The sequence below is a fragment of the Apteryx rowi genome, unplaced genomic scaffold (genome assembly GCF_003343035.1).
Source record: "Apteryx rowi isolate R43461 unplaced genomic scaffold, aptRow1 scaffold_597, whole genome shotgun sequence".
Taxonomy (NCBI): Eukaryota; Metazoa; Chordata; class Aves; order Apterygiformes; family Apterygidae; genus Apteryx; species Apteryx rowi.
The window spans coordinates 316731-335817 of record NW_020450868.1 but is presented as its reverse complement, the minus strand read 5'-3'; the positions used below and the strand labels follow the sequence as shown (position 1 = coordinate 335817).

The 19087-nt window shown below is 63.7% G+C and overlaps 2 protein-coding genes across 20 annotated transcripts in view; both read left to right on the top strand.

Annotated features, from left to right (window-relative positions):
* The window catches only part of ANK1 (ankyrin 1), a 70206-nt gene extending 57211 nt beyond the window's left edge, over window positions 1-12995 (top strand). For 15 of the 17 annotated variants that reach the window (XM_026082875.1, XM_026082880.1, XM_026082876.1 and 12 more), the window contains 12 exons: window positions 304-532; window positions 719-844; window positions 931-1050; window positions 1263-1347; window positions 1622-1696; window positions 2345-2476; window positions 2920-3066; window positions 4751-5306; window positions 5981-6254; window positions 7546-7629; window positions 7864-8031; window positions 10763-12995. In XM_026082875.1, coding sequence (XP_025938660.1) covers window positions 304-532; window positions 719-844; window positions 931-1050; window positions 1263-1347; window positions 1622-1696; window positions 2345-2476; window positions 2920-3066; window positions 4751-5306; window positions 5981-6254; window positions 7546-7629; window positions 7864-8031; window positions 10763-10789 — 2023 coding nt within the window. In that variant the 3' untranslated portion in view covers window positions 10790-12995. The other 2 variants (XM_026082889.1, XM_026082892.1) reach the window with 2 other exon arrangements.
* Window positions 12996-13064: 69 nt separating this feature from the next.
* On the top strand, window positions 13065-16188 carry NKX6-3 (NK6 homeobox 3). 3 transcript variants are annotated; one of them, XM_026082906.1, is made up of 3 exons: window positions 13065-14351; window positions 15237-15406; window positions 15486-16188. In XM_026082906.1, exons 1-3 carry the CDS (start codon window positions 13970-13972, stop codon window positions 15714-15716), a joined length of 783 nt encoding a protein of 260 aa, XP_025938691.1. In that variant the 5' UTR covers window positions 13065-13969; the 3' UTR covers window positions 15717-16188. The 3 variants fall into 3 exon arrangements, with proteins under 3 accessions (XP_025938691.1, XP_025938690.1, XP_025938689.1); XM_026082905.1 differs by lacking the exon at window positions 13065-14351 and adding an exon at window positions 14395-15044; XM_026082904.1 differs by lacking the exon at window positions 13065-14351 and having other exon boundaries at window positions 14395-15406.
* Window positions 16189-19087: the final 2899 nt, after the last annotated feature.

Sequence of the window (19087 nt, the reverse complement as noted above, 5' to 3'; positions counted from 1 at the left end):
AGTCTCTGTGCTCACAGTCTCCTTGGTGCTGCCATATTCCCATGTGCAGGGCAGTTGAATGCAAGCCTTGAGACTCCCCCCATGCTACCTCTGTATGCATTGGGAAACGTGTGACAGCTGGGTGTGCAGAGGGGAGTGGGCACTCTGTGCCTGGGTGATACCTTCCTTAGGTTATGCTGCTCCTGTGCCCAGGGCTGTTGGGGCACCCTCTGCAGTGCAGTTTGTTACCAGGCTGGAGGTCAGCTTTCTTGGTGCCACTGACCCAGCAGTCCCCACAGTCCCTCTGACCCAGCCCTCCTGCAGGTTCTGGCTGGCAGACTGTCCACGCACAGCTGAGGCCGTGCACTTCGCCACCACGCTGTACAAGGAGCTGACAGCCGTGCCCTACATGGCCAAATTTGTGGTGTTTGCCAAGATGAACGATGTGAGGGAAGGCCGGCTGCGCTGTTATTGCATGACCGATGACAAGGTCGACAAGACTTTGGAGCAGCATGAGAACTTCACAGAGGTGGCCCGCAGCCGGGACATTGAGGTATGTCCCCAACGGCATGCTTGGAGGGCAGCAGGGTGAGGACTGCCCTGTGAGGGGAGACTGATGCCTGTGGAGGGCCTGGCCCTGATCCAGGGAGGAGAGCCAGGGTTACCTGTCCCTGTCCAGGGGAACAGGAAGCAGCACTGGCTGTGGAGGGGCTGAGCCTGTTTTCTGTTCCCCTGCTAGGTGGTGGAGGGAATGCCTTTACACGTCGAGCTTTCGGGCAACCTGGTGCCTGTCAAGAAGGCCACACAGCCGCGCACCTTCCTCTTCCAGTCCTTCCGGGAGAACCGTCTCGCCATCCCCATCAAGGTAATGGCAGGGCCTGGGGCTGAGCTGTAGAGCGGTCCCCGCTCCTGCCCTGCTCAGGTCCAGCTAACCTGGCTCTTGCTGTGCAGGTGCGGGACAGCAGCCGGGAAGCTAGCGGCTCCCTGTCGTTCCTGCGCAAGGCTATGAAGTATGAGGACCTGCAGCATGTTCTCTGCCACCTGAACATCAGTGTACCGCCCTGCACCAAGGTCAGTGCTGGGTCTTGGGCACTTCTGGCAGAGGGGRCCTTTCCCTCCTCCAGGCGCAGGGAATGGCACTTGCTGGTTGACTTTCCTTCCTCAGCTGCTCCAGGTGGCCACACTGTACTCTTCCAGGGCTTTGGGAGAAGTGGTGGTGTCAGGGCAGAGCTGCTGCCCTGTTTCCACAGGCTGGTAACCCCTTGGTCTATCACCTTGCACAGGGAAGTGGCAGCGAGGAGCGGAGGAGGACACTGACGCCATTGGCTCTACGGGAGAGATACAGCATCCTCAGTGAGAGCAGTCTTGGTATGCAGCCTGCGGGCCTGTCCAAGCCCTCCCATCACCTGCACTCAGGGGGTAGGGWTGCCCAGGCCAGGTGAAAAGGCTGACCCTGTCATACTCGCACTCAGGGCGGGTTCCCTTTCCCTAGTGGTTTCCTTGGCCCTGCCCTGCGGTGTCCTGAAAGCAAGTGCAATGCCTACAGGTCTGCACAGAGCCCTGCAGCTGGCTACCTTTTACCTCCCCACCCTGGTGCAGGGCCCTGCACAGGTGAAGCTGTGACTTACCTCTTCTCCTCCAGGCTCTCTGAGCAGCACGGACAGGGCAGACCAGAAGATGGTTGATATAGCAGAACAGCTGGGCCTCAGCTGGGCAGGTGAGTTGACACTGTGCAGACTCAGGTGATGCATGAGGCTCCTCTGAAACTTGGCACTTAAAAAGGCTGGAAACATGCTGCTGGGCAGAGTTTGCTTTGTGCTGCCCAGGGGAGTCTTGCTGAGAGCTGGTCCCTTGTGCAGCTTGTATGCATGCAGTCTGCACTAGCTCTTCTGACAGGCTGGCTGTGCAGGTCCCAGCTCTTCTGCTAACCTGTGAACATACCTTGGCACTGAAATGAGCCTACCTGCAGCTGTGCACACAATGCAAAGCATGCACACAGATGCCAGGTTGGGGTTTTGCTCTGAGTTGTAAGCCTTGCTGCTGTTCCAGAGCTGACGTGTAGGTGGTGAGTGCCAGCCACGTGGGCCCAGCACTCTCATTGCAGCCGCGTACCCAACAGCAGCACTCATGCTTTTCCTCAGCCTGAGACACTGCTGAGCTGGCCACAGCCAGCCTAGGCAGACGGTCTTCAATCTCTGCCCCATCCCAGCTCCTGCTCCTGCATGTTCTGCTGTGTTTGGCTGCATGCTGCATGGGGGGACTGTGCTGGGTCTGGCTGAGTCCCTCATGACATCCTTAGCCTTTTCGGCTCAGGAGCTGGTGGCTGGTGCCTGAGTGTGATCCTTAGATGTGGTGTCTCCCCCAGAGCTGGCACGTGAACTGCAGTTTGGGGTGGAAGACATCAACAGGATACGTGTGGAGAACCCCAACTCCCTGCTGGAGCAAAGTATGGCCTTACTCAACCTCTGGGTCAGCCGCGAGGACAAGAACGCCAAGAGTGAGTACCAGCCATGCGCCACCAGCAGCAGCCTGGCGGTGGCCCTGCGAGGTGGCCGGCACCTGCTGCTGGGGTCTGTTCAGGGCTGCAGCTCTGGCCCAGCAGTGCTGACCCCTCCTTGATCTCTGGGAGCAGCTGGGGTRGCTCTTCTCCCTCCACCCAGAGCTGGGCCAGGTCCCGTGAGCTGGGCTCTCTTGGATGTGCATACAAGGCCTCCCAGCACCGGTGCACACACCCGCAGTGTGTTATGCCTGTGGGCACGGCTGTGCTGGCTGCGCACAGCAGCCATGTAGCACACCCATGTGTGCCTGCTCAGGGGTCCCTGGCTGGATTTATGCAGCCATTTCACACACACCTGCTTGGTTTGCGTGTGGCAGGGGTATAGCTGTGTCCCCAGCCATTGGCCTGCCCTGCTGCTTGATGACACTGATTTCCCCCTGCAGTCGAGAGCCTGTATACRGCACTGAGGAATATTGACCGCAGCGAGATTGTCAACATGCTGGAGGGCTCTGGCCGACAGAGCCGCAGCCTGAAGGGCAGCTGGCGCTATACGGACAGAGACTATTCCCTCTCACCGTCCCAGATGAATGGTGAGTCCTGGGCACTGTGATGGGGCAGCGGGGAGAGCCCTGGGGAGCAGAGAAGAGGAGAGGCAGGCTTGGAGCTGACATCCTGCCTGGCCAGAGCCAGCTGGCTGCAGGCAAGGCAGTCAGCAGTGTGAGGTGGGTGCTGGACCCGGCACCCCCTGACGGTGCAGGCAGACAGATGCATCTGCTGCACTGGGTCCTTTGCTGTGGAAAACACTTGGCCAGCCTTCAGGCAGAAATCTGCCTTCCCTGGAGCTCTCCGGGCAGGACGGGCACCTAGTGCTTCCTCATCCTGACGTGCCAGGGAGGAAGGATGCCCCTGGCCTCCTGGGCTGACCCATGGCCTGGGAGCTCGCAGAGGCCCAGGTGTCTGGCTGTGGCTGCGTGCCTGATCCCAGGCGAGGCGTGCTGGGTGTGGGATGGCCGGGCTCAGCTGCAGTGTGTCCCCTGGGAGCAGGGATGGGGCTGTGTGCTGCTGCGGCCCTGCACTGCGGCMCTGCCTTGCGCCACTCCTGCTGATTGCTCTCTCTCCTTCTTCTGTGCTCTCTCAAACATGCCACCCAGTGCCATCAGGTGCGGGCACTTCTGTGGGTCACTTCTTGTCACTTCTCTCCTCTGAGCTCATCTTGGCCTCTCCTTCTCTCATCCTCCTCCACTGCCTGTCTCCACTGTCTCCACCTCAGCTGAGCCCTCCGGGAGTCATGTCCAGCTCCAGCGACCGCATGTCACCAGGGACTGTCCCCGTGCATGGCTGTGTGGCCCTCGCAGGCAGCCACCCTGGGCCACCTCCTCCTGCACTGCCTTGTGCACCTCCCTGGGTAGCCCTGCATGGCTTGCTCTTGCCCAGGGAGAGGGCACCATTACTGCACTGGGGGCTCCCGGTTACCCTCCRTGTCTTGGCTGCTTCTGGCAATCCCTGGTTGCCTGGAGAGCAGGACAAGTTCTCTGGGGGCGAAAAAGGGGCCAGTGGCTCAGAGCTAAAAAAAAAGGCTGAGCAAAGCCACCTGCCTGGGTGGGAGTGCCTGGCCCAGCTGCAGGCCATGTCAGTGCGACCAGGCTGTCCGCTCCGCCATGGATGAGGACCTGACAGCTGCTGRTAGCCCCAGAGACAAAGACAGGCTTATAGGGCCCCAGCTGCATCCTGCAGAGCCCCAGGGCTGCACAACATGTGCCAGGGCCCCCAAGCCGCACTGTCCGTCCCTGCTCCTGGTGCTGCCTTCAGCCTGCTCCTCTGCACCATGTGGAAGGGTTAGCTTCATGAGCTGGTGCCTGCAGGACTTGGCAACGTGAGCTCTAGGCAGACCTTCGGCTAGCCGGATGAGGCTGCCTGTGGGCAGACACGCAGGAGCTAAGGCAGCAAGGTAGCCAAGAGGCCTCTGCCCTGCAGTGTGGATGGGGCATTCATGCAGCCCCCGGCTGGTGTGCTCAGCACCCCAGGGCCTGCCCAGCTCAGAGCCAGCACTCGAAGGGAGGCACTGTGGCGCTTGCAGGGGCAAGAGGGACCGTGCAAAGGCTGCCACTGCTGCGAGCCGCCCCTGCTCAACCTAGCAGCTGGGGTCTAGCGTGGCCAGGAAAATGCTGTCCCCAGGGCAGGCACCCTTGCTGAGGCTGCTCCCCTTCTCCCAGCTGCGCTTGTGTGTGCGTGTGAGACGGCTGCTGGAGATGTTGCCTCTATCTGCCCATGTAGGTTATGCTTCGCTGCAGGACGAGCTGCTGTCCCCTGCCTCCCTGCATTACACACTGCCGTCCCCGCTGCGTGCCGACCAGTACTGGAATGAGGTGGCCATCATGGATGCCATCCCCATGGCTGCCACTGAGCAGGACGCCCTGATGGAGATGTCCGACATGCAGGTGTGGTCCTCGGGGCTCGCCCCTTCACTGGTGACTGCTGAGGACTCCTCTCTGGAGTGCAGCAAGGCCGAGGACTCGGACGCCACAAGCGAAGGCCGATTCCCGGGTCAGCTCCTGGCAGACGCGCATGGCCCAGACCRCCTGGGCTCTATGGACCTGGTTGAGGATGACACAGTGGACTCAGATGCCATGAATGGCCTGATTGACCTGCTAGAGCAGGAGGAGGGTCAGAGGCCAGAGGGGAAGATGCCAGCCAGTGATCGCCAGCTGCGGATGGCCAGGGAGCAGGACCCAGAGAGTGAAGTCTCTTTTGTTTCAGTTCAGCAGAAGGCGCAAGCCAGGATCACGGCATCACCTACTGTGAGCCACATGGCTGAGAAGAGTGCAGACAGGTACTGTGGCCTGGGGCACCAGGGAGGCCATGGGAGGGGAGCGGAGCTGCATCACCAGCTATTGCCCTGCACTGGGCCAGCTGCAGGCATCTCCCAGCCTGGCTCACTCCTGTGCAGGTCTCCGGCTCTGGAGCCCTAACACCTCTGGGCAGAGAGAGTGGCAGCTCAGGCTGAGCCCCTGGCACCTCTCTGGAGATGCTCTGTGGGGCTCCTCGCAGAACGCCTGGGAGGGACCCTGCACAGACAGCCAGGCCCTGCATGTAGGTTATGCTTGCCAGAGCCAGCTCAGCCTGGGCCACTTCCTCACACGCCCTCAGTGGCACCARTCCTGCTGAGGTCCCCAGCAGAGCCTGGTGGTGCAGGGTGCTGCCTTAGACCCCGTTGCAGACCAGGGTGCAGAGTCCAGAGACAGTTGGGCCGTGAGGCCACAGGACAGGCAGGGAGCATAGGGAGAGCAGGTGTGTGCTTTTTACACATCTGCATCTCATGCTGCTTGCTCTGGGCCCTGGTGGCACCAGGAGCCAGTGAGCCTTGAGCCTAGGGGTGTGCAGGGTGCGCAGGTGTGTTTGCAAGAGGCAGGCTGGTGCTCCATGGTGCAGCAACTCCGTGGCAAAGCTGACTGCCTCTCTCTCTCTGTCTCTCTCTCCCTGTCCCTGTCCCTCTCCGGTGCCCAGGCTGAGGGACTGGAATGCAGAAGGCTCCTTTATCTCCTGCCTACAGGACCTGACAGCGGGCTCCTGGCAGGAGGGGGTCACCCGAAGGCTGCACCTGACACACACTACGGCCTCCGGGGTGCAGGGCCAGGAGCAAGAGCAGGTCCTGGTGCCAGCCGTGGAGCCGATGCGGATCAACTCCGCAGAGCACAGCGACTGGCAGCCCCAGCACTCCATGGGCCAGGCCTTCGGCCACTGGCAGAAGACAGACAGCAGCTTCTTTGTGCAGATGAGGGTAAGAGCAAGGAGACCTGGACCACRGGAGATGGAAACCCCACGGGCAGCTCATTCCTGAGCCTGCCGTAGGGCCAGCTGGGCTGACCTGGGCTGCAAGAGGTGGAGGTGTCCTGGCGAGTTGTCTGCCCCCTGCCTCTGTGGGGGCCTCTCTGCCCAGGGCTGGCCCAGAATAGCCTGGTTTGCACTCTGCATGCATGCGCCTGCTCTCCATTTATAACCCAGCCGGTCACCCTGCTCACTTCCTAATAGAGTATCTCTCTTGGTCCCTGTCCAAGAGCCTGCCAGCACTGGGCACAGAGAGCCCAGAAATAGAGCTGGCCTTGGGGCCAAGCTGGGTGGTGGGCGTCCTGCGCAGCCCCAGAGCTCTGGCAGACACAGGGCGAGGGCAGGCGTGTCCCAGGCTGGGGCACACACCTCCAGCACGGTGCCCGGTGGCTGCAGGGGGGCAGCTGCTCGGCTCAGCAGTGCCCGTCTGCAGTGTCGCTCGCAATGCCCGTGACCCTCCAGAGCCCCCAGGCCCCCCTGCCAAGGGCTGCGCTTACCCTGGGACCGAGGGCTGAGTGCTGCCCGCCTGGGCAGCAGCTGCTGGCAGAGCCCGGCGCGGGCTGATGGGGAGGGGGACAGGGCTGTCTCTGCCACTGTGACCCGACTGGGGAAGGGTGGTGCTGTCACTGCCCTGCCTCTGATGACTTGGACAGAAGTGAGTGCAAAGGACACCCCAGCTGCCTGCTGCCTTCTCCCGCCCATGGCCAGCTGATCTGTGGCAGCTCGAGTTACGGCAGCGCCCAGTGCGGGGCCACGGCGCCAGGGGCTGCTCCCGTGCTGCGGGGCTCTGCGGGCACCATGGCTGGGGTCTGAGCGGCAGGCCGGGACCGCTGGGAGCCGCCGGGGTGGGATGTGGGCTTTCCTGGCACAGCTGCTGATCGCCCTGGTGCTGCTGACCTTCTTCCTGGTCAGCTGCCAGAACGTCCTGCACATCGCCAGGGGCTCCCTGCGCTTCCTGCTCAAGCACGCCCACCACGAGCTGGACAGGGAGCTCGGGGAGAGCCAGGGGCTGGCGGACGATGAGGAGTTGTTCTCCACCAGGGTTGTCCGCCGGCGCGTCCTTGTGAAGGTAACGGGCAAGGGGCCAAAAGCCCAGCCCCGGGGCTAATGTGGACAGGAGAGCAGTTAGGGACCGGGGCCCTGTGGGAGACAGAGGCCACGGGTGCATGTCAGCATGTTGTCCCGCTGCAAAGGGGCTCCTCTTGCCCCCCTGAGATGCCCTGCTGTCCCTCCTCTTGCTGCAGGGGAATGAAGTCCTCAATCTCCCTGGGGAGCAGGTGACGGAGGAGCAGTTCACAGACGATCAAGGCAATATCGTCACCAAGAAGGTGAGTGGCTGGGGCACAGTGCCAGTGGCAGGCATGCTGCAGCGCTCTGCTCCCTCCCCTCTGCTGGCTGCCCACTCCCCACTGCAGCCAGGGCCCTGCAGGGCTCCTGCTCCCTGCCGCCACCAGTGAAGGTTGTGGCGCTTCTCTGGCTGGACCCTGCGCGTGGGGCGTGGGTGCTGGTGCTGTACCCCGCCGCGTGGGCTGGCCGTGATGCCCGTGGCCTGGTCTCCGCAGGTCATCCGGAAGGTGGTGCGGCAGCTGGGCCCGAGGGACGTGGACAGCAGGCGGGAGCATGAGGAGCTGCTGCTGGAGGGCTCCCTGCAGGAGCCTCGTGACCTGGAGGCTGAGGCCGATCACTTCATGAAATATGCCAGCCTGCATCGGGACGGTCTGGGGGCCAAGGTACAGTGCGTCTCGTAGCCCAGCCCCACAGGCACCGGCCCCACAGGCGCTGGCCCTGGGCCAGCACCGCCTCTGTGGGGTGCCGGGGCTCCACTGCCCTCTGTCCTTCCTCCTGTCCTGCTCTCCTCTCCTGTCGCCCCTCTGCGGCTGCTGGGGCAACTCTTGCCCTCTGCGCCATAGTCTTCTTGCTCAGTCTTCTGCCATCTGACTCTGCCTTTCCCTCTCCTGTCCTTTTCTGTCTCTCTGTCTGTCCGTCTGTCCGTCCACCGGGGTGGTGTCCTGCTTCCCGCCCCTGCGGCTCCCTCAGGAGGAGGTGCAAGTCCGTGTCCCGAAATTGGAGGTCTCCGGGGGCAGGATGGGGGCTCRGATAGTGAAACGCGCCAGCCTGAAAAGGGGAAAGCAGTGACCCCTCAAATGGCCTCTTTTGAGGTAACCCCACCTTTGCTCTTTCTTCTCACCAGCTCCCCATGCTGCTTCATGCACGGAGCTACTGGGACACACRCCTCGTCCCCAGGGAGCGCCAGCAAGGCTGTGTCCAGCTCTCAGGCTGCCAGGGGGTTGCTCTGCTGCAGCCAAGAGCTGAAGGCAGGCGGTTTTGGTGCCCCGGCTGCTAGCCTGTGCCTGGGCCCAGAGCCTGGGTGAGGTGCATGGGCTTGTGCCTCTCCTCTGCAGTGGTCCTCAGCCAGCTCCTGGCACTGGATCCACATTTGCACTCAGCTCTCCACTGCAGTGCACTACCAGGGCTGCTACTGTGGCCACAGCAGCCTGGATCCTTAGAGTCATTACTCCAGTGCAATCCCACATCCGCAGTGACGGGGCCACGGGATTGTTACTCCTGGTTGCAGCAGGCTGTGGCAGAGGGAGGATCTGTATCCAAAACAGCTCTAGGGAGTGCATAGCACTTGCACGGGGGCAGTTCCAGTTCTTGGCCCGGTTTCTTCCCCCACTGCCTTGTATCTGGCCTGGAGCAGGACCCAGTGCTGCAGTTACTGTTGTGGAGTTGACAGTCCCTCCACAACTGTTCCCTCCAGGACAGCCCCAGGACTGCCTCAGCCCAGAACAGAGCTGTCCCCTTCATCCACCAGCACCAGCCATGCAGCCTCGCTGCAGCGAAGCGGCATCCCTGGAGCCTGCACCCCTGGAGCCTGCACCTCTGCCTCCCTGTCCCCTGGGGTGCAGCCCAGGAGCGAGGCAGATGCGGGTGTCATGGCTCTGCTGGGCCAGCCTGGCCTGCTGCCTCTGCTTGCAGCACTCCTGATGGGAAATTGTGAGCAGTTCCTGCTGCCAGCCTTCCCTGTGAGGCGGCACAAGAGGGCGGCAACGAGGTTTGCTCAGGCTCACGCAGCTGGGAAAGGGCAGCAGGTGGCGGTGGGATGCTGCTGCTGGATACAAGGGGAGCAGGGGTGCAGGAGTGGTGAGGTGCAGGGACATGACGCTTGTCAGAGATGAGGGCAGGGTCCTGTCCTTGGTGCAGGGCACTTCTTCCATTGCTCCCCAGGGTGGACACTGGAGTATGCCTTGAGCCTTGTGCATTCCCTGCTTCCCTAGCCTCCCCTCTTTGGTGGAAGTGGGCCAGGCCCAAGGCATGGTGCTTGGTATGGCATACTTGGACGAGCTGCACTGTTGTCCTCTGTGTACTTGCTGCTGGGCTGGGCAGCACAGCACTTGTAGGAAGGTGCTGCAAGCGTGTCTGTGCCAGCAAGGAGCCTGCCGAGGAAAGGCCTCTGCTGCACATGCGTGGCTGTGTTTGTCTGTCCTCTCTCTCTCTCTCTCTCTCTCTCTCTCTCTCTCTCTCTCCTCTCTCCCCACTGTGTTAGTGGGATCTCTGTGGGTGCATAGCAGTCAAGAGGCTTACGCCTGTGTCCACGCCTGTTGCCTACCCCACGCTGTGGACAGTGCCTGGGGCTGCCTCCCCGTGAGGCAGTGCTCCTACTGCTCTGCAGCCTGTGGAAGTGGCCCAGTGGCTGCAGGCAGAACGTGCGGGGTCTTCCCTGCTGCTGTGAGGGCAAGGTGCAGTCAGTTGCCCTAGGCAAGGCTTGAGGCTCAGGGCTGGCTTTGAAAGGCAGGTGTCTGTCCCAGAGCCTGCAGCTGCCCACCCAGCTCCTTCCTGGTGTTGCACTGCCTGTGGGGCAGCCCAACCTGGGAAGTGAGCTGGGAGCTGCGAAAGCTGCTGAGTCCTGCCCAACACCAGCAGGAACTGGGGACTCCTGCTGCGGGGATGGATGGTGCCACCTGTCCTGCAGCACCTTCCCCACCTGCATCCCGAGGCTCTGCATACGCGGCCAGCCCTCAAAGCCTATTCTCTGCTTGAGGTGCTTGTCACAGAAGAGGTGCTGCCGCAGGCTGGTGCACCCCCTGTGCAGGACCATCCCTCCCCACTGCCCTGGCCCATGGCAGGTGATGCATGCAAATTCACACATGGGCAACCCCTCCAAGCTGCAGCGAGCTCCCTGCAGCAGGGACAGTGCCGCCGATACCACCCATCCCATTGCTGCTGGTTCTAGGCAGGGCACTCAGCTAGGCTCTGGTGCTGCCTCTCTGATGCCCCTAAAGCTTGCTGTGGGCTGGCTGGGCAGGATGGCTGCATGTGGGACAGGCACAGGGTGCAGAAGGATCTGGGGCTGCTGCAGGCCCAGCTGCCCCCTTCCTTTTTCCTTGCTGTGCTACTGTGAGCTGCTGGTAACTCCCTCTCTCTCTCTCTCTCTCTCTCTCTCTCTCTCTGTCTCTCCAGGATCTCACCTCAACACCAAACCACTAAACGCCACACATGTTCTGACACATACCTGAGAAGAGGAGAGAGGAAAGAGAGTGGAGGGGAGCAGGGCTGGCTGTACATGTTTCTATAGGCTAATGGCATGATTTCTGTATGAGACATACTTACCGTCCTATTCGCATGACTGACTGACTGCAGACGCATGAGCTACAGTACTTAATACTGACGGAGGGGCCTCCGTCCCCGATCCGCTGCCACCAGGAGCCCAGAGACGGCTGCACAYGTTAGGGGCACCATCCTCTTGGCTACTCTGGGAGGCAAAAGCTGGGCTGGCAGCAAACGCGAGGGAAGGAGCATCCACCCTCGCGCGCTCGCGTGTGTATATGCGTCCCCATGCCCGTGCCCCAGCCGTGAGAGGGAGGCTGGGGCAGCACGGCACCGCCAGCCGTGCAAGGAGAGGGTCTCAGCCCCTGCCTCCGTGCTGCCGCTGCTGGACTCGCATCTCATTCCCCAGCAATCGCTGGGGTATGGGAAGGGCAGCAGTGGCCAGGAGCGTGGGACAGGTGGGCTGCAAGGAGCACAGCCACCCTCAACAGAGCGGCTGGTGCAGGGCTGCCCTTCCTCTCCCCAGCACGTGCAACGTCTCCCACCAGGGCAGGGCTCTGGCTAGAGCACTGAGCTCGTTGCTTGTGTTGAAAGTGTAAACTGTACAGCAATCAGCCTTGTGTATATGAACCAATAAATACTATGCAAACCCCTAGGGACACTCTAGCAGTATGTACAAAGCACTAACAGCTCTGCTCCCAAATACCTCTTCAGGCTGCAGGATGGGCCAAGCCGTTGGAGAATGTGAGCAGCTCTGGCGACTGGAGCTGGGAGGCTGTAGGAGTGGAGGACAGCAGACTGCTCCTGCCCTGTGCCCCTCTCTGGTCACCTCCTGGCCTGAAGAGAGGGGCCTGTGGGAGCAGTCCCATGGGCCTGGCCCCATGGTGCAAGCCCCAGTTTGTGTTGGCTCCAGCTGGAGTGAAGCTGGTAGCCTGCATGGAGGTGCTTGGGGCCCAGGGAGAATGAGTAGTGACAGAGCAGGGGATGCTTGTGCTGTGCATTGGGCTGTGCCTAGCTCTACTCAGCACAATCTCTGCTCAGGAGATGAGCCAGGAGCTGGCAGGAGCCAGCAGACCTGCACCACGCACCCGCACAAGGGCTCTGCAGGGTCCCCTGGCCTCCTGCAAGGTCACAAATGAGCACAGCCCCGACCCCCGCCAATGCTGACCCTCCCAGGACCAACCTGGGCAGCTGCACTTTGGCCATGTGGAAGGCCTTGCTGCGGCAGCTCGGACCAAGCGCTCACCCCTAGAGCTGGAGCCAGCCTGGGGCCCGCTACACTAGCAGTAACAGGCAGCACTGCCCACGTGGCTGAGATGCACCACGGGCTGAATCTGCTGCAGCACTTGACCCCGGGAGGTCAGGATGCCGGTAGGAGCAGTAGGTCCCACGTCCCCTGGCTCTGTCCCTTACCTAACCCAAGGCAAGGGCCAGGGGTTTGCAGTACAGGGCTGCGGGGCCCCAGCTCTCCCCAGGAGGTGGCCATTGACCTGCTTCACAGGTCTGCAGTCACACCCTGCGGCCACACGCAGAACAAGCCCGCTGCTCGCTCCTGGCYGTGCGAGGGGGTGCGCTGGCAGGGCAGCCCCATGTGGCAGAGGGTGTCCATCTGCCAGGAGAGCCGCGGCTCCCCTGCAGCCTGGGGAGGAAGCCTAGCTGCAGCGAAGCAAATAGCCAGCTTAGTCTCAGAGAGCAAAACGACCCCCCCCCCCCCAGTTTGAGCCACGTAGGGCACAGACTCTCCATCCATCGCCCTTGCTGTGTAGAGTAACCTCCCTAGACCCACCGCTACAGCTGCCTCTGATAGCATCGCCATAGAGTTGTGTGTGGGTCCTTGCTTCAGCCTCATATACTCCTTAGGGAATGTGCTGTTCTGCAACCGTGCCAGGCACCTGCAGTGGCATTGCTTTGCGCTCGGATTGCTAGTAGGGCTGGTAGGGGGAGGCTGCATCCGACATGAGCCTAGGGAATACTGCAGTCTGCACACTAGAAGCTTTTTAGAAGTTTTAAAAATTACTTTTATTTCCTTTTTTTAATTGTTATGGAAACAAGCCTTTTGGATCTCCCTGTCTTAGCCCCTGATGTATAGATCATTTCCCTGTACACCAGCTACCAGACTATGAATTAATAAAGAAAATGACACAGACTGTGTCTCATCTCTGCTTTTTGGGGTGGGGGTGGGGAAGTGAAACTCCAGGGAGCATGGCAAGATGAGGTTCCCCTCTGTCCTACCCTACAGCTGGGGGYGGGGGGGGGCAGGGGACAGGCAGCTGTTTGTGCTGTGTTTGGGGAAAGGCCAAAGGGTGCAGAAAGATGCAAGCAGGAGTTGGGGCTGACTTGGCAGCAGCCTCCCAGGAAGGGCTAGGAAGGGGCTGCCCATCTGGTGTCATCTGCACTCCATGCCCTTCTGCTAGTGCTGCCTGGTGCATGCACGAGTGTGTGCAGGCCTGGGGCCATGAGCACCCTGTTTGCACCTGTGTCTGAGCTGCAGGAGGTCACCCAGCCATGCAGAAGGGAGGTGGTGCTGCTGTGTCCCATGGAGCCAGTGCTGCTGTGTCCCATGGAGCCGGTGCTGCTGTGTCCCATGGGAGAGACTGCAGGGGTGTGTGCACAGCCCTGGCGGGCGTGCATGGCCCGCAGCAACCCCAGCGCCGCTGGCTTTCAAAGGGCAATTTGTCTGGAGCAAGCCAATCACAGGCAGACCCCATGGGGCAGCCAATGGGAGCCAAGCCCGCAATGGGCCAGCCAATGGGAGCAGCGCCTGCAGCAGCCTGGCCAATGGGGGCTGGGTATTCTAATGGGCCACATCTTTATCAGAGAAATGTTGCCTCTGCTCAAGCCCAAGTTGAGTGTCCGGCGCTGGTGGCACGTCGGGCGTGGGGTCAGCCCGGCCGCCCGCCGCCCGCTGCGGCCGTGGCTACCCACCGCCCGCTGCCGGCGCCATCCCTGCCAGGCATCCCGCACCAGCCTGCCCGGGGCCCCAGGCCACCGCGGTGCTGCTGGTGAGGTGCAGACCGGGCAGACGCCCAGGCCTGACYGCCCCAGGGATGGGCCGGCCCTCGCGGCCCTGGGGCGCCAGGCTCTAGGGCTGCTGCGTGCGGGCGGGCGACTCGCAGCACCATGGATGCCAACTTGCCCGGCACCTTCCTGCTCAACGGGCCGGCGCTGGCTCCCTTCCCTGAGGCCAAGGCGCCTGTGTGCCAGTACTCGGTCCAGAGCTCCTTCTACAAGCTGGGGGCCCCGGGGCTGGGTGCCCAGCTGGCCGCGGGCACCCCGCATGGCATCTCCGACATCCTCAGCCGGCCCGCGGCGACGCCGAACGGCAGCCTCCTCCCTGGCTACCCCCACGCGGGTGGATTTGGCGGACTGAGCTCCCAGGGCGTCTACTACGGGCCCCAGGTGGGGACCTTCCCCAAGGCCAGCGGCGAGTACCTGCCGCGGGGCCGGAGCTGCTGGGCGGAGGCCGCCCCGGACTGGCGTGGTGGCCGGCACTGCGGCGGCCGTAAGTACAGTGCGGCGTGGCGCGGCGCGGCACGGCGGGCATCAGCGCGGGCATCAGCGCAGGCACCGGTGCAGGCAGGGCTGCATCTGGCTCTTCCCACCATCCCGCGTGGGCACAGCCAGAACAGCCCTGGCCCYGGTGCCCGCGCAGCCGGCGCTTGCCTGCCCGCGGCGGTCTCCCACTGCATGGCTGGAGCGGGGCCGGTCCGGGAGCAGAAATTAACTCTTTGCTCAGCCCCAATGCGAGCTGCAGCCGGCTCTGCTGTGCCTGCTGCTCTGGAGAGCCCTTGCCCCGCAGGGACCGCAGCCCCCTTGGTGCAGGCTCGGCCTGGATGGGACGGGATGGGATGGGAGGGCAGAGCCGCAGACCCGGGCAGGGGAAGCTGCCCAGCTGGCATCAGCATTCCTGGAGCAGCGCTGCAGGGAGCCCCGTCCCAGCATGGAGCCCCGATGCTCCCCCGGGAGCCCCCGGGCAGGGACCAGGTGCTGCCAGCCGAGCAGCTGCAGCCCTCGGATGCTCCTCGGGCAACAGGCCGGGGAGCAAGAGTGCCAACTCCTGGCACTGCTGCCAGCTCTCCGGCCATGCACCTGGTGAGGCAAGGGCAGGGACATGGCACCGGAGCCATGCCCTGCTGCCGGAGATGGGCGCGAGGAGACTGGTGCCTTCACAGTGACAATGCAGTGCTGGTGCCAGGTGGGTGGGCGCAGCTCAGCTCTGGCAGTGCCGGGCCAGCTCGGAGGGCAGCACTGCCTGCCTGGGACGGGCTGCCGCCGTGGAGCATGCGGGGTCTGGAGGGGAATGCGGGGAGGGGGCCAGCCGGTGTTGGGACAGGGCTTGCGGCTGTGGTGTGGCGAGCCCCGTACTCACCCACTCCTCCCTCCCCAGCCCCGGCCCACCTGGCCGACAGCATCCACAAGAAGAAGCACACGCGCCCGACCTTCACGGGCCACCAGATCTTCGCGCTGGAGAAAACTTTCGAGCAGACCAAGTACCTAGCTGGGCCAGAGCGGGCCCGGCTGGCCTATTCTCTTGGCATGACGGAGTCCCAGGTGAAGGTGAGTGTGGTCTGGTGGGGCCGGCCCGCGCCAGGCACGAGGCGGCAGTCGCTGATGGTGCCGGCACCATGGGGTGCAGGTGTGGTTCCAGAACCGCCGGACCAAGTGGAGGAAGAAGAGTGCCCTGGAGCCCTCCTCCTCCTCGCAGCGGGCTGGGGGCGCGGGCGGGGAGCGGGCAGCCTCTGAGACCGAGGACGACGAGTACAACAAGCCCCTGGACCCTGACTCGGATGACGAGAAGATCCGGCTGCTGCTGCGAAAGCACCGTGCTGCCTTCTCAGTGCTTGGCTTGGGCTCGCACAGCGGCTGAGCACTGYCGCCACAGTCCCAGCACCTCGGCACAGCCTGCCCCGCGGCAGCTGTGGGGCCACCAGCCCTGCCCTCGGTGTCGGTGTGGGTGGGGAAACATTCCCGGCCCTGGGAGCCATCCCTGGCCCTGGGAGCCGTCCCTGATCCCGGGAGCCATCCCTGGTCCCAAGAGCCATCCCTGATCCTGGGCACCATCCCTGATCCTGGGTGCCATCCCTGATCCTGGAGCTGCTCCTGCAGCGGCCAAGCCTGGCCCTGGGAGGGGGACGGGAGGCCGTATCCCCCACAGAGGCCGTGTCCCCCCACGGCCCTGTCCGTCGCCAGCACTGCCCGGGGGCTGTGGTGCGCTCGGCCAGGCTGGCATGCTGGGGGCAGGCGTTGGACGCAGTCGCCCCGCAAGCACTGGTGAAATAAAGGTCCCAGCCCCAGCCGAGTCCCGTGTTTCATGGTGCGCAGCCAGGGGCCGTGTGTTGGGCTGGGCCATGTGTGGGGCAGGGGCTGTGCGTGGGGCAGGGGCTGTGCATGGGGCAGGGGCTGTGTGTGGGGCAGGGGCCATATGTGGGGCAGGGGCTGTGCGTGGGGCAGGGGCCGTGCACGTGGCCCGGGGAAGGGGTGTGCAGGTGGTGGGGCTGGTGGGATCTGCAGCTCGCGAGGCTGGGGCCTGAGCCCCACTCCCAGCACCCAGCCTGGCCCCGTGGGGCTCCGCTCCTGCCTCTGTGGTGCCTCGCGGCTGAGCGCGGCAGTTGGGGGGGGGAGCGGTGCCCGGCCGCCCCCCCGGGGGAACCTCCCGGCTGGGGCGTGCCGCATCCGCGAGAGCTGCCGGTTCAAAAGTCCCTCGTTGGGGCCTCTTGTAGGAACCTATTAGCAGCGAATAAATATCATTTATCTTGGCAGCGTGAGCGCGAGCCCATTCACCTGTCGGGGCCGCAGGATTGATGCTGCGTCGATAGCCCCAGCTTGTTTGCTGCCCCCCCACCCCCCAAGCCGCGCCGCGCCGGCGGCCTCGCACACGCGTGGGGCGCGGAGCCCCGGCCGCTGCCCACGGCGGGCGCCGGGCCGGGCCGGGCCGGGCCGGGGTCTCCCCCGCCGTGGGGCTCGGCAGCTGCCCAGCGGGAGCCGGCGGAGCGCCGCCAGGTGCGAGCAAACAGCCCCGCTGCCGCGGCGCAAATCGATAGCAGATAAGCGGCTGCAGCCCCGTCGGGCAGCGCTCGGCGCGGCGGGGCCGGCGCAGCGGCCGCCCCAGCACCCGGGCGGCGGCCGGGGCCGCCCCCGCGGCCCCCTCCGCGGTGCCCCCGCTCGCAGCCGCAGCTGCAGCCGCTGCCCGCGGGGCCGCAGCACCGCGGCTCCGCAGCGCCAGGCGGCTCGGCCCGGGGATGCAGCGCTACCCTGTCCACCCCGTCCGCCCCGTCCACCAGACCCTGGCGCTGCTGAGCGCAGCGCCCTGTTGCCACCGCGTCCCGCTGCTCCCAGGCCGGGGATTGTGCGAGGGGCCCTGGCCGCGCTGCAGCATGTCCCTGGGTGTGGGGAGGGCTAATTCCCATGCTCCCCCCCCCCGGGGGGGGGGGTTTCCTGTCCTGCCCCCAGCAAGGCAGATCTATGCGCAGATCTGCCCAGTGGGGCAGATCCCGGGGGGGGGGGGTGGCAGTGCCAAAGCCCCCTCTGCAAGGGTGGCTCTGGGAGATGTGTGGCACMAGCTGCCAAAGGCTGTGGGGCCAGGCAAGGCAGTGTGCCGGGCCGGGTGCATTGCACTCTGTGGGCGCTCCTGTGAGGCCGAGGGGGCTCCTGCAAGGCCATGCACCCCTGGCTCCTCTCTGCAGGGGCTGGAGAGGCTGCATCACTTGTCCATGGGCAGAGCTGGCCCCTGGCAGGAACTAGCTCTGCACTGGGAGAGAAGTGCCGAGCTGCTGTTAGGATATTTTTTTGACATTTTCTAAGCTGCCCAGCGTGGCTGACAATTTTTAATGTACTAACTGCCTGGTCCAGTGAGCTGATTAATTGGTGCTGTGGAGATCAATACAAAACAGAAAATTAAAACAATTTTAAAGTGATTAAGTAGTTTAACACCTGTCTGATGCCACGTCAGGGCCAGGAGACAAATAAAGCAGGTGGCAAAGGGCCTGCTGCAGCCGGGAGAGTGACAAATCGCAGCTGCAGCCTGACTGCCCCTCACAGCCGCCGCCTCCAGCCAGGCCCACAGAGTGGTGCCGCTCGGCCCATGGGCCCTGCGCTGCACCAGGCAGCCCCCTCCTCTCCTTCCGCTCTGCCCCAGCTCTGCTCCTGCAGTGCCACATCCTGCTCCTGCGTCGGCGAGGGCTGGTTCTTGCCATCAGGAGCCAGTGGCAACAGACTGTCTGTCCGTACAGCACCGGGGCCTGGGCTGGCTGCACATGGGCCGGCTGCGCGGAGTTGCTGGTGGCAAGTGTCCAGCTCTGCCCTGTCCCATCTGTGCCTGCAGCTGGGACAGCTGCTACTGCACTGCTGTGGGGCAGGCGGGCAGATCTGGGGTCGGGAGCATGTGGGGCAGAGCGCATGGGCCAGAGCTCTGGGAGTGTGTGGTGCAGGAGCTAGGGGAGCGTGCAGGACAGGAGCTCATGGAGTGCATGGGGCAGAGCACCAGCAGCATGCAGGGCAGGAGCTTGTAGAGCACGTGGGACAGAGCTCATGGGGCAGAGCTGGGGGGGGGGGGTGCGTGGGCAGAGCTTGCAGAGTGCATGGGGCAGAGCACCAGCAGCACGTCAGGCAGAGCTCTGGCAGCATTCAGGGCAGAGCTCATGGAGTGCGCAGGGCAGAGCTCAGAGAGCAGGAGCTCAGGGAGCACATGGGGCAGGAGCTCACAGAGCGTGTGGGGCAGAGTGCTGGCAGCACATGAGGCAGGGCAGGTGGCCCTGGGGCCAGGAGCTTGCGTAGCATGTGGGGCAGGAGCTCGTGGAGCACACAGGGCAGTGCGTGCATGGAGGGAGGAGACTGAAGTGCATGGGGCAGAGCTTGCAGAGTGCCTGGGTGGTCCTGGGGCCAGGAGCTCATGGACTGTGTGGGGCAGAGCTCGTGGAATGAATGGGGCAGAGCACCAGCAGCATGTGGGGCAGACCTTGTAGAGCACATGGAGCAAAGCTTGGGGAGCCTGCAGGGCAGAACACTGGCAGCACATGGGGCAGGGTGGGTGGCCTGGGGCCAGGAACTTGCAGAGTACACAGGGCAGAGCACCAGCAGTGTGCAGGGCAGAGCACCAGCAATGTGCGGGGCAGAGCACGAACAATGTGTGGTGCAGAGCACCAGCAGTGTGCAGGGCAGAGCACCAGCAATGTGTGGGGCAGAGCACGAGCAATGTGTGGGGCAGAGCACCAGCAGTGTGCAGGGCAGAGCACCAGCAAT

Coding starts and splice junctions, on each gene's coding strand:
- NKX6-3 (XM_026082904.1), top strand. CDS start 14,537: ATGGCTGGAGCGGGGCCGGTCCGGGAGCAGAAATTAACTCTTTGCTCA. Junction 15,407..15,485: donor TGACGGAGTCCCAGGTGAAG/GTGAGTGTGGTC, acceptor CATGGGGTGCAG/GTGTGGTTCCAGAACCGCCG.